Source organism: Galeopterus variegatus, unplaced genomic scaffold (assembly GCF_000696425.1).
Source record: "Galeopterus variegatus unplaced genomic scaffold, G_variegatus-3.0.2 Scaffold8234, whole genome shotgun sequence".
Taxonomy (NCBI): Eukaryota; Metazoa; Chordata; class Mammalia; order Dermoptera; family Cynocephalidae; genus Galeopterus; species Galeopterus variegatus.
In genome coordinates this window covers 49,533-63,736 of record NW_007734345.1, presented here as the reverse complement: position 1 = coordinate 63,736, position 14,204 = coordinate 49,533, and the positions used below count along the sequence as shown (strand labels likewise).

Below are 14,204 nucleotides of genomic sequence, written 5' to 3'. Positions count from 1 at the left end.
TGTGGTCTCAGCTGACCTGCGAATCGTTGTACTTGGCACCCTCGGGAAGATAATACCTATATGCCTTTGGAATTGATTGAATATATGTTGTACTCTCTGCCTGGTTATTCATTCACTTGAAAAAAATAAAACACATTGAGCATATCTATATTAAATGTTATAAAATCCTATATCTAAATTCTGATTTCATTTTAATAGTAATAGAATAATATATGCTTGTTAAACATTTTGTTTTTTGAAAAGATGGGACATCCACCTACTACAATTTTCAAAAGCTATGAAGTGATACACAGTTGTCTCCTTCCCAATTCCTTCCCCCACCCACTGCAGCCCCTTCCCCTTCTCCAGGGTAATCAGGAATACCATCTTGTGTCTTCACAGGGATAGTTTATACATACACAATACCACTTTTCTCATTTTTTATACACAACTGATATATACTTAGTATCTCACATCATCATGTAAGTGTTATACAAGTTCTCTTTTATTCATTGTTGTCTACCAAGGAAATTTCTGTATGAATAGTGGCAATCAAAATGCTGGTGGTGTCATTTGGACAGCTTCTAGTTTTGTTTTTGGAGACCATCAGTGAATGCCTGTGCGTGTTCATCATTTTGTACATACATGAGTATATACATTACTAGAAGTTAAACTGCTGGCTCAAAACCACGTGCATTTGTGGTTTTGGTTACTTTCGAATCATTCCTCTCTGAATGAGAACAGCTTGTCCTGGACTTGCTATTTGCTGGAGGTTCATGTGGGGTAAGAAACTGGGGCCACATTCTAGGCAGATAACAGTTTTTCTAACTACTGGGATTATTTTTCCCACATCTGTTAGTTCTTCAGATTTTCCTTCTCCAAGTCAGTAAATAGGGGCAGCTGTAAGGCTCTTCACAAGGAAAAGTCCCTTGTCTTTCCCCAGCATCACAACTGTTCCTTCCATAAGTACAGACTACTTTCTGCAAATATGCCCTGGATGGGTGATTCTTTGTCAAGGCCCCTGCCTGTTTCTCCTCAGACCCCAAATGGTCTAGGAAACATGCTACTTACCTGTCCATGTACTCTGTTACCATTGATATATGTTTATGGTTCTACACATTGGAGTGGAACCTGAACCTCAGCTCAGTATCCTTAACAGTGCTGTCTCACATCCGCAGCCTTGAGTACTCTCTCTGAAATCTTCTGCACTGGTGCTTGATTTCCTCTGCTTTGGGCAGTCCTCTCCTGAGGGTTTCAGCTATCTCCTAATTTTGTCAGACACAGAGATTATACTCCCCATATTTAAACCAGAAGTCTGAGCATACTTTGAAAACATTAATTAAATCAACACAAGTTTCTTTCAGTGTACATAACAGATGCTGATTTACTGTCTAACATGCAATGAGCTTTGACTTCCGACTGTGGCCTCTCCCATGAGCTTTCTTTCCTGTATGGGTTCTCTGATGTACAATGAGGTTTGATTTTTGGGTAAAGGCTTTCCCACATTCTGTACACTTATAAGGTTTCTCTCCAGTATGAGTTCTCTGATGTACAGTGAATGTTGATTTTTCTCTGAAAGCCTTGCCACACTGCGTGCATGCATAAGGTTTTTCTCCTGTGTGTGTTCTCTGATGTATTATGAGCTGTGACTTCTGGTTAAAAGCTTTCCAACATACAGAACATTGATAGGGTTTCTCTCCTGTATGAATTCTCTGATGTATGATGAGCTTTGACTTTTCTCTGAAGGCTTTGCCACATTCATTACATTTATAGGGTTTTTCTTCTGTATGAGTTCTTTGATGTATAATGAGATATGACTTCTGGGAAAACGCTTTTTCACATTCATTGCACTCGTAGGGTTTCTCTCCTGTGTGACCTCTCTGATGTAGCATGAGATAGGATTTCTGAGAAAAGGCTTTCTCACATTCATTACATTCAAAGGGTTTCTCTCCTGAATGAGTTCTCTGATGTACACCAAGGTTTGACTTCTGGGTGAAGGTTTTTCCACACACATCACATTCATAGGGTTTCTCTCCTGTATGAGTTCTCTGATGCACAATAAGGGTTGACTTCTCATTGAAAGACTTTCCACATTCAGTACATTTATGAGGTTTCTCTCCTGTGTGAGTTCTCTGATGTATAATGAGAGTTGACTTATCACTGAAAGTTTTCCTACACTCACTACATTCATGGGGTTTCTTTCCTGTATGAGTACTATGATGTATAATTAGATCAAGCTTTTGTATAAAAGACTCGCCACATTTAGTGCATTCATAGGTTTTCTCTCCTGTGTGGGTTTTCTGATGGACAATGAGGTTTGATTTCTGAGTGAAGGCTTTTCCACATTCATTACATTCATAAGGTTTCTCTCCTGTATGAGTCCTGTAATGTATGATGACAGTTGACTTTTCTCTGAAGGCTTTCCCACATTCAGGACACTTAAAGGGTCTCTCTCCTGTATGGGTTCTCAGGTGTATAATGAGCTGAGATTTTTGGCTAAAGGCTTTTCCACATTCAGTACATCCAAAGGGTTTCTCTCCAGTATGAGTTCTCCAATGAACAATGAGGTGTGATTTCTTGCTGAATGTTTTCCTACATGCAGTGCATTCAAAGGGTTTCTCTCCATTTTTAATTCTCTGATGTATACTAAGACCTTTCTTTTGCCTGAGGGCTTTCCCACACTCTTTATATCCACACGGTATCACTCCGGGATTTGTTTTCTCATACTCGGGGTGGAAGAATAATTTTGTATGTCCATTATCATGCTTCTTTTCTGCAAAGCTTCTACTAAATAAGTTTAAATTATCTACAATATTATTTCCAAATGATTCATGTTTATGGGGTCTTTGTATTGAAGCAGCAATCTTTGTACTCAGATACAGTGTGTTCCCAAATTCATTACACTCACAGCTACTCCTGGTGGTAATTGTTTTCTTGTCAGAGAATCCAACTTGCATCAACAGACATTTATCTTGGTCATCCTGATGCTGTCTCTCAATCTGTTTTTCAACTTTGCAGAGTTCTAGAAAGAAGTATAATAAAATATCTTAATACTTGGACATTATGGAGAAGCCCTTCTTTAGAAATGCCCTGCCATATGAAATCTGATAATATCTCATTTTATCAGAGTTCCTGGAGAGAGAGTCTTTTACTAACCTCCTACCTGCTGGTCTTTTTGCTTCCAAGAACAATCTTACTCTGGCATTTCAGTCCTTCTTACCTCTACTTATATATCATCTCTGACTTCCATCACCTCTAGGAACCTTATCACCCTTAAATCTTCGATTATCACATGAACTCTTAACTGACCCAACGTATACTATTTCCACCTAGGCAAAAACACAACAGTGTGATTTCTGGACTCAAGTCTTCCAACCGTCAATCCACATTCTCAGTGAATGAGAGAAAAAAAATCTAGAATAATTAACCTGTCAAAAACAAAGAAAACTGTATAAATCTTTGCCTAATCTGGGTTCACCTGTGTATGCTTCCGAGCTTGCATTCACAGTTCTTCAACACCAGCACCACCTTCTCTGCTCCCATCCACACTATTTCTGATAAAAACTCTACCTCTTACAAACTCTGAACCCTTCCTCATGTTCCCTCACTCACATAACCCTGTCCTCCACATTTTGCTGTATTCAGAATCTAGATAGCTTTCAAGATGCAGATAAGTCTTTCCAAAAAAGCTGACCCCGATCTTCCAATTTGAATTATTATTAACATTTAAAGTAGATTATCTGTACCTCTCATTTAGACAATTAAAAGTGCAAACGCTTGCTTTTAATTTCATATTTGACCTATTACAAATTACACATCATTTTACATTTTAACATTTCTGAATCCAGATGTTTCTTACAATTATTGATATGCCATAGAATAACTGGTGGCAATTTTCCTTTCTTAGTGGCAAGTCTTTAAATCAATGGTGTCTTGAAATCAATAAAATATGGTAAATATGTTTTGCACATATACTTAATTTTTAATCAACTTTTATACTTTAGTTTTCTTCTCACTTTCCCCCCAAATTTTTATGAACGTTTTCAAGCATAGAGAAAAGTTGAAAGAAGAGTATAATAACTAGTCATATTACCACTTATATTCAACAGTATTTTTTTTTGTCCTTTTTGAGACTGGCTGCACTGTGCTCAGCCAGTGAGCACTGTGAGCGCACCAGTCATCCCTATATAGGATCCGAACCCGTGGTGGGAGTGCTGCTGCACTCCCAGCGCCACACTCTCCTGAGTGCACCACGGGCTCAGCCCATATTCAACAATATTAACATTTTCTCATAGTAATACTGAATTTTAAAATGGATTGTGCTGAATCTGAACCTCCATCAGTGGTAAGCAGCAGTATGGCCCATGTTGTTAGTTAGGGTTGTGGCTCTCTATCCCAGGAGGAAATCCTGGCTCAGCTTTTCACCTGATGCGTGACATTATGTAAGTCTTCTAATCTATTTGTATTTTACTTTCCCACCTGTAAAACAGGAATTATGACAGTGCCCACCCAAATGGATGTTGAGGGAATTAAATTACTTATAACAAGGTGTGCATGGCATATAGGAAATGCTTTCAAATGTTTACTACTATAACTACTACTACTATTATTATGATTAAGAGCCACTACATTATTGCAAAATGAAGTAATGAGTGCCTCTACATACTTAACATGTTCCTGAATATAAAGTGAAAAAAGTAGGTGAATAAACTGTGCATAGTAGGCTAACACTTTACTTAGGAAGGAAATGAATATATAAATATATATTCATATAGGCTCATGTAGAAAACGATAGAAAGATAAACTTAAATTTTAATGAAGTTTACTTATGTAGAAAGAAAGAAAAAGAGTGGAATGGAAAGAGAAAGAACCTGGATTTCTCTGAATATACCTTATTTTCTAGATTTGACTTTGGAACCAAGTAACTCTTTTGTCAATATCTTATATAATCATAAAGCAAAGTTGAATATAAAAGGATTCCTTTTTTTTTTGTCTTTTTGTGAGATCGGCCGCACTGCGCTCAGCCAGTGAGTGCACCGGCCATCCCTATATAGGATCCGAACCCGCGGCGGGAGCACTGCTGCGCTCCCAGCGCCGCACTCTCCCGAGTGCGCTGCGGGCTCGGTCCTAAAAGGATTCCTTAATAGTAGTTAAACATCTCTTTATTTGTATTTCCTAACCATGCTGAAAAGTCTTGATTCCCAATGGCACCACCAAAATTACCTGAACTGATTCAACTCACTATACACATACAATAGTCTCAGAATAATACTACCACCACCACTATCAGATGTAAGAATAATAAATTAAAACATTTAAGTCCAGAATTTGATTTAGGAATATTAACTTGAATACACGAGATATCCTTTCTTTAAAAAAGTTCATACATATTTCATAGCTCTGTCAAAGAAAAGGCCTAAAAATGATTTCCTCACATCCAAATTGTAGTCTTAAAACATTTTCCAGTAAAAAGAACTGGAGCTCATTGGAGAAATGGCCAATTCCAGGTCCGAGAAAGGAAATATACAAATGAGCCTGGAGCATCTTAAAAAACTAGAAAGAAAGTTAACAAAGAATCAGGAGCCAACTTGAAGGCATTTCCACTAGTCAAAGATGGGACAGTTTAATTTGTAAGAAGGATAATAAATCCTTGGATTAAACATAAAAATGTTTAAATCCATAAGTCCATAACTGACACACAAAAAAAGACATAAGTTATTGGTTACCTTTAGATGATGTTATAAAACCAACTCATTATTTTGAAAACTGGTAAATAAACAGAAAAATTGAATCACATAACCTGTCTTTTCTGTATGTGTAACTCACAGTAACCAAAACTGAGGGGTAATTTCTCTTTCTAGAAGTACTCCAGCTAACCAAAAAGAAGGAATGACAGAATTAGAATATCCCCATTCTATAACCATTAATGAATTCATGGATCTAAGATAGGACAAGAAGAAACAACCACACATTACATGCCTCCTGGTGGAAGTAGCTGGGAAGTAAACTTGCTAAAAGCAAAAACCAAAATCTGATCCATCTTCTACATCTAACTACCAACTTACAAGAAAAATGGGGGACAGAGAACTGTGTTAAATAACACCACAGGGTATTTAATAGCCAAATCCAAAATGTGGAAAACTAAAGGACAAATGATCCAGTTACTTAAACAAGAAATACCAGGCGGGAAAAGGACATGGAGGGGAATCATCTATAGATTATAAGAGACAAGAATTCGAGTAGCTACAGGTACACGCAGCATCAAGAAACTGATTTCTAAATACCATTCCCACTAAGTGAAATCAGAAGTCGTTGGAGAAGTTCCTAATTCCAGGTGTAAAAAAAGGAAAATACAAGATGAACCTGGAACATATGTTTGTGCAGGAAAGTGAGGAAGGGCTCAAAGAATGACAGGGAGGTGTCAAAAGGGCAGAGACACCAGTCTGAAGGGACTCCTATTAGTCAAACTGAGGACAATTTGAGCATGAAAATGAACAGTGACAGCAATGGATGATAACCCACTGAAAAAATAAGAATCAACCAGCTTAGTAATAACTGATTCAGGCAGGAATCACCAGTGAATATTAAAACTACTGGGTAAGAGTGTTTAAGGAACAGGAAATTCATATAGCCTGGCAGTTCCTCCATATGTTAAACATACAATTACCACATGGGACAATTCTAATCCTATTTTTCTACATAAAGGAGATGAAAACATACATCACCACAAAAGTTTGTATATCAATGTTCACAGCAGCATTTTTCATAATAGTCAAAAAATGAAAACAACCACAACGTCCATCAACAGAAGAATGGGTAAACAAAATATGGTCTACCCATACAATGGAATATTATTCCTCCATAAAAAGGAACGAAGTACTGATACATGCTACAATGTGGATAAACCTTGAAAACTTGCCAAGTGAAAGAAATCACACAAAAAGGCCACATATTTCATAATGCCATTTATATGAAATGTTCAGAATAGAAAACAACCAAGAGATAGAAAGATGGGAAAAAAGTTACTGTGCAGAAACTTGCAGGTGAACACCAACTTAAGGAAAGTGTTCTGGTGGGTATGGGAGAGGGGAGGGGGTGTCAGTCTTATATCTGAGGTGCTCATGCTCCTGCCCTCCAATACCACCAAGGGCCATGGCCTTTTCACAAGATATTCTTGAAATCCCTTTTAGAGGGCCCAAGCCCTGACTAATCTGCTGGGAAGGACCTCATGTCCCCAGAGCCTGAGATAATGCTACTTACCTGAAAACCTCCAAATTGGGATTTTTCCTTCTGCCTGGCAAGGCTCTTCCACCTCCAACTTGAGGATGAGGTCTGGTTTAGTAACCTGCTGCCCTATTAATGAGAAATGACAGAAATATCTACTTAGTCTTTGGAGCCTCTGAGACAGAGGAAGCTGCAGTTTGGGGAAGCACCAGGGACCTATTGCTTGACACAGTGGTAAAGTCAAACCATTCGACCTCGGTTTTTAGTTCACAAACACCTTGTCAGGAGAGAAAAGGGGGGTAGGGGTTGTGGGAATAAGAAAGAAAAGGCCCTCTATTGGATACAATAATATGAAACAGCCAACTGACCCAAGAAAGCCATTCTTACCTACAAAGACCAGGTTGCTGAAAGTCTCCAGCATCACATCTCTGTACAGGGTCCTCTGTGGAGGGTTCAGGTACTGCCACTCCTCTTGGGTGAAATCCACAGCCACGTCCTCAAATGTCACTAGTCCCTATAATGGCACATTACTTTTAGTCTAAAACGCTGATCACTGGGTGATGAGGATAGAATGTAGGGGTATTTCTCACTGGGATCCCAGTTCATCATCATGACTTAATATAGGATGTCTAATTCATATCACTTTGAAATGACCTACTTTGTGGGAGAATCAAAAATCATAGTAGAAAAATGATTCCATTAAGTAATAGAATATTTAAGACAATGTGACATTAACACAAGAATAGGAAAATAGTCCAGGGGAAGTCAAAAGAGATTCTAAACGTGTATAGACACCTGATTTATAACAAAGTTGGCACAGTAAAGCAGCGGGGAGAAGATGATCTTTCCAATAAATGTCGATGGGTTATTGAATATCTATATGGTAAAAAATGAAATCTTTTTGTCCCACTCACCATACACAAAAAACAGCTACGAGTAAACTGTAAATCTAATGTGAGAGGTAACACAATAAAGCATCTGTAATATAGGAAAATGTTTTCATAAGCTTGGGATAGGGAAAGAATTCTAGAACAAAACATGAAAAGTACTGTTCACCAAGGAAAAGTCTTGTAAGTGTTCAAACACTGAGAGCAGAACAGTGAGAAAGGCAAGCCACAGATGGGAACATTATCTGCAATATTCATGACTGATAAAGGGTTCTTATCTAAAATACATAAAGTAACCCCTACGAATCAGTAAGAAACATGCAAACCCCACAGAAGAATGACCAAGAGAAGTGAATAGGTAGTTCACTAAATGGGAAAAGAAATGTCCTACGAACATGAGAAAATGCACTCTACCTCATTACCACTCAGGTAAACAGAAAAGTACTCAACCCCATTGGCAGTCGGGTAAATGAAAATGCAAGCCACTTTGAGACACCACTATGCACCCGCCAGAAAAGTCATAATTGAGCAGACTAAAATACCACAGCGTGTTGAAATGGGAACTCTCACACACTGTTAGTGGGAATGTAAACTGCTATAATCACTTTGGGAAACAGTGGCATTATTTCCTAAAGTTAATGATTTGCATACACCATGATCCAGCAATTCTACTCCTAGGTACACACCTTGCAGAAATTCAAGCACGTGTGCTCTAGAAAGCAAGTAGAGAGATGTTCACGACAGCGCTATTTCTAACACTAAATCATGAGAAAAAATCCAAATGTGTGTCAGCAGTAGAACGGGTCAATTGTGACACATCCATTCAATGGAATGCTGTGTGTTAACGAAAATGAATAAACTACAACCACATGTTGTGAATGAAGCAGGTTAATGGGCGCTGGCTACCGGTTTGTCTGAGTCTGGTGAGACGGAACCTCCACGAACATGTGACAAGGACAAGTTACATGGAACAGGTTTAGTACTTACGGATAGGCAGCAATGACAACAGAAGCCTAAGACTCATTGTGAGCTGGTCCCCACGGCTCAGGAAAGTTACGTGGGGCAAATGTAGATTCATCTAAGCATGCCCCACTTGCACCGCAGCTGAGGGGCCCCAGAAAGCCGCCTGCTTGTATTTTACACCTCCAGGGCCACAGGACCCACTGAGCTAAAGCACTGAAGGACATCTGGTTATAGGGGGGCTGGGCCCAGAACAGAGTCTGGGCTGTTCAAGCCAGCCCCCTTCTTATTGCAGGATATCACATTCCTAGCACATTCTACAATTATTCTTGGGAAGCAGAAGTGAGAAAAAGGGGAGAACTGTGTCAGTGCAAGGCCATCCAGAGAACTGTTCTGCACATGTCCAACACAGATGACTGTCACAGATGTACTGATGAGCAAAAGAAACCAGAAAGAAATGAGTACATACTGCATGATCTTATTTACATATAGTAAGAGAACAGGCAATGTTAATTCAAGTCAGGATTGTCATTACTTTTGTTGATGGCAGTGATTTAGGGAGAGGGCATGAAGAAGGATTCTGAGGTCCCAATTATGTTCTATACCTTGGCCTCGGTGGTGGCTACACACAGTGTGTTGACTTTGTAATAATTCATCAAGCTGTACACGTATAAACTGTGGTCTTCATGTATGTTATATTTAAATGTACTTTATATCTGTATACATAAAAATTATTTTCAACAAAAACACAGAGGCAATTCAATGGAAAATGGGAGTTCGTATTTGAAGAAATGGTTCTGGAACTATTTGATATTGAAATGCCCAAAAAAGGACCTCAATGTGTATCTCCAACATATATAAAAATTAACTCAAAATGGATCATAGACCTAAGTGTAAAATTTAAACCTATGCAAAGAACTTGTATTGAGAATATATAAAGAACTCTCAAAACCAAAAAAAAATAAGTAAATGAAAAAAGGCAGAAGATAGATACATCACCGAAGGAAATATAGAGATGGCAAATATGCACATAAAACGATGCTCAATATCATTAGTGGTAAGGAAACTGCAAATTAAAACCATAATGAGATAGCAGTACACACCTATTAGAATGGGGAAAGAAACCTGACAATACTACGTGCTGATGAGGACCTGGACATCTCCTATCATAGGCAGGAATGTGAAATGGCACAGCCAGTTTCGAAAGTGGTTTTCTAGTTGTCTAAGAAATTAAGCACATACTACCATACAATCCTGCAATTCCATTCCCAGGTATATCTACATCAATGAAATGAAAATTACATAAACCCAAAAGCCTGCACACGAACATTTATACAGCAGCTATGTTTTTAATCACCAAATCCAGGAAACAATCCAAAAATGAAACAACCCATTAAAATGAAAATACTACTTACCAAAACTTATGGGATGAAGCAAAATCAGTGCTAAGAGGGAAATTTAAAGCTGTAAATACATTAGAAAAGAAGAAAGATCTCACATTAACCTAACTTCACAACTCCCAACTGATAGCAGTGTCTTGCTATTCATGGTGACCCTGATGAGTTTACTCTAATGAAGTGACACATGGTAGGACCCTAGATAGTTTAAGCTAACAAAATCACCCAGAACAGGGTTGGCCAGGACACAAAAATCTACCCTGTGAATAGAGGGTGTCATAGTTTGTTTTTGCTGCTATAACAGAATTACTGAGACTGGGTAACTTAGAGCGAACAGAAATTCATTGGTTCACTGTTCTGGGGGCTGGGAAGTCCAAGACTGAGGGGCTAGCATCTGGTGAGGGCCTACTTACCAGATCACCCCATGGTGGAAGAGTAAGAGGGCCCTTTTATAATGGCACCAATCCCACCCATGAGAGTGGAGTCCTCATGGCCTAACCACCTCTCAAAAGCCCTGCTTCTTAATACTGTTACATGGCAAATATATCCCAAAATGAGTTTTGGAGGGCACAAACATTCAAACCACAGCAGAGGGTTCAGGCTTTGAGCCACATAACAGCCTGACCTCCAGGGAAGGTAGAGGGGCTGGAGACTGGGGTCAACCTTGTGGCCAATGATTCGATCACACCTATATAATACAATTCCAAAAAAACCCTCTGGAAACCAAAGCTCAGGCGAGTGTCCCTGGTCAGCAAAACTTTGTATATGTCACATCTCAATGTGCTGGGAGGGTGACATGGAAGTGAACAACAGGAGCTTCACAGTTGTGACCCTCCCGATTTCACCCTATGCATCTCTTTGGCTGGTTCTATTTGTATCCCTTGGTATAATAAAACTGTAACAATAAGTATAGAAATTTCATGAGTTCTGAGTCATTCTACCAAATTATCAATCCTAGGTGGAAAGTGAAGACCCTCAAATTTGTAAGCAGTTGGTCAGAAGTGAAGGTGGCCTTGGGAACCCCCAAGTTTATAGCTGGTGTCTGAAATTAGGGAAGTCTTGTGGAGGACCATGCCCTCAACCTGTGAAGTTAGGCTCAACTCCAGTAGTTGGGATCAGAAGTCACCCCAACATAATATACATAATAATTATAAAATAATACATGTCAGAGTTCAGACCAAACATATTAGCCAAATCAATAAATGTGATTAGGCTTTAAAAAGGCTTATTAAAAGAAAAAGATTTTCAGATTGGCTCACAAAGCAAGTCCAACTCTATATCGTAAACAAGAGATATATCTAAGACAAAGTGATTCAGAAAAGCTAAATAAAGGGATAGGCAATGGTACAACAGACAAATGGAAACAGTAAGAAAGCAGAGGTTGAGATCCTGATATCAGAATTCAAGACAAAGAGCAAAACCTATTAAATGTAACGAAGGACATTTTTAATGCTAAAATCCACAATCCACAAGAAATACATAACAATTAATAAATATAAACATCTATGTAACAAATTATAAGCAAACATCTACATGAAGCACAAAGTGCAGGAAATGCAAAGAGAAACAGAAATGTACTAAGAATTAGAGTTACTACTTTCAGTGAAAGACAGATCAAGTAGACAAAAATTAAGAATATAGAAGACCTAGACAACATATTCAATAAGGCAGATTTTACGGATATAAATATGACAGTACACCTTAATCATAGACAATATACCTTTTTCTTCAGCTGATAAGGAATATTCATAAAAACTGATCATATATTGTCACAAATCAGTTCCACGAACTAGAAATATCAAAAACAACACTCTGATGAAAATGCAATAAAATTAAAAATTAATAGTAACAAAGGATCTTCCACCTTGAAATTAAAAAAAAAAAAAAACCTTCTATTAAACAATTCTTGGGGGAAGGGAGAACACAAACCAAAATTATAAAATTTCTTTTTTTTTTTTTTCCTTTTTGTCTTTTTTCGTGACCGGCAATGGATCGCAACTCTCAGTGTCGCGCCCGTACCGGACCGGGACCAGCAACGGGATCGCAACCCTCGGTGTCACGCCCGCACCTCGCTCAGCCAGTGAGCGGCCGGTCTGTACGTGGGATCCGAACCCTCGGTGGGAGTGCCACTGCACTCCCAAGCAGCGCACTGTAGCAGTGCACCACCGGGCTGGCCCAAAATTATAAAATTTCTTAAAACAGAGAAGTGACAAGAATCGTAATAAGCAATCAAGATGGCAGAATAGACAGTCTGCAGCATCACTCTCTCCCACAAATCAATCAAATTTACAACTATAAAAATGTAACATCAGCCAAGCCGGGGCCGCTGGAGCTCAGAGGAAGAGGAGGAGAGACCTATGGAGTTCATGAAGGCGGGAGAAACTACGATGAGAGAAAGAAAAAGCTGCTCTGAGCATTTCGGGCCATGGCTGCTTTAAGGCTCGAGCTGATAAGCGCACGGAGCAGGAGCTGGCAGAAGCCGCAGCTGTGCCCTTCAGGTAGAGTTACTTGGAGGCAGCAGGAGAGAAGAGGGCCTTGGTGGCCCCCAGGATAGCAAGACCGCTAATAGAGTTCACGTGGACCCACGCAAGAGCGAGGAGCCAGAACAACTGAAAAAAGGGAGCCATTCAGAGGCCGGTGAGTCATCACAAGGGACCGGTGCAGGGCCCATCCCATGGGAAGTGTTTGCAGCATGGGTGATGGGGGAGACGTGCCCACCAGGGGAACACTGGAACACAGCAAGGACAGCTGATCTGCCCCCCAATCAGCACAGGACCACTCAGAGGAGACTGGTCAGGAATGCAGAATTGCATGGGTGCATTTTGATGAAAAAATTCAGGCCCAGATCAGAGATTCTACAGAACACAGATCCACCGGGTCTCTGGAGAGCCAGAAGTACCTATAAGGCTAACCATTAAACCCTGCGCTGCACAAAAAGCCTCCCCTAGGGAAACAGCAGCAAAGAAGCAATTTAAACAACCACAGAGCTCAAGTACTGGTTCCCACAGAAGTTCCCCCGTGTTAGAAGCAAAGGGCAGAAAATTAGTTCTGGCCCAGGTGCACCACCAGCACGTTGGGGCCTGCCTGGGAACTGGAGGTTTGGATCTGGGGACTGGACCCCACTTCCACTTCCAGGCAAACTGCGCCAGAACTTCAGGGCCTGCCTGGGGAACCAAGGTGTGGAGAAGGGGACTGGATCTCTCTCCCACAACAAGGCACACCATGCCAGCACCTTGAGGCCTGCCCAGGGACCTAGGGCATGGAGAAGGGGACCAGACTTCTCTCCCACAACCAGGCACACTGAGTCAGAGCCTTGGGGCCCACCCAGGGACCCAGGGTATGGTGACAGGGACTGGACATCTCTCCCACAACCAGGCACAACATGCCAGCAACTCAGAGCCCACCCAGGGACCCGGGGCAAGGAGAAGGAGAATGGTCCTCTCTCCCACAACCAGGCACAATGCGCCAGTGCTTCAGGGCCTGCCCGGGAACCTGAGGCATGGAGAAGGGGACTAGATCTCTCTCCCACAACCAGGCACACCAAGCCAGTGCCTCAGGGTCTGCCCACGGTCCCAGGGCATGGAGAAGGCGACTGGACCACCCTCCCACAACCAGGCACACTGCGCCAGTACCTCGGGGCCTGCCCAGGGACCCAGGACATGGAGAAGGGGACTAGACCCCTCTCCCACAACCAGGCACATGGTGCCAGCGCCTTGGGGCCTGCCCAGGGACCAGAGGCATGGAGAAGGGGACCAAA

The 14,204-nt window shown here is 40.6% G+C and overlaps 1 protein-coding gene across 1 annotated transcript in view; it reads right to left on the bottom strand.

Annotated features, from left to right (window-relative positions):
- Positions 1 to 462: 462 nt before the first annotated feature.
- ZNF182 (zinc finger protein 182) overlaps positions 463 to 14,204 on the bottom strand; it is a 51,499-nt gene continuing 37,757 nt past the window's right edge. The window contains exons 4-6 of the mRNA XM_008592718.1: positions 7,591 to 7,717; positions 7,240 to 7,332; positions 463 to 3,001 (exon numbers count right to left, since the gene is read on the bottom strand). Of these exons, the coding sequence (XP_008590940.1) occupies positions 1,371 to 3,001; positions 7,240 to 7,332; positions 7,591 to 7,717 (1,851 nt within the window). The 3' untranslated portion in view covers positions 463 to 1,370. The remainder of the gene's footprint in view (positions 3,002 to 7,239; positions 7,333 to 7,590; positions 7,718 to 14,204) is intronic.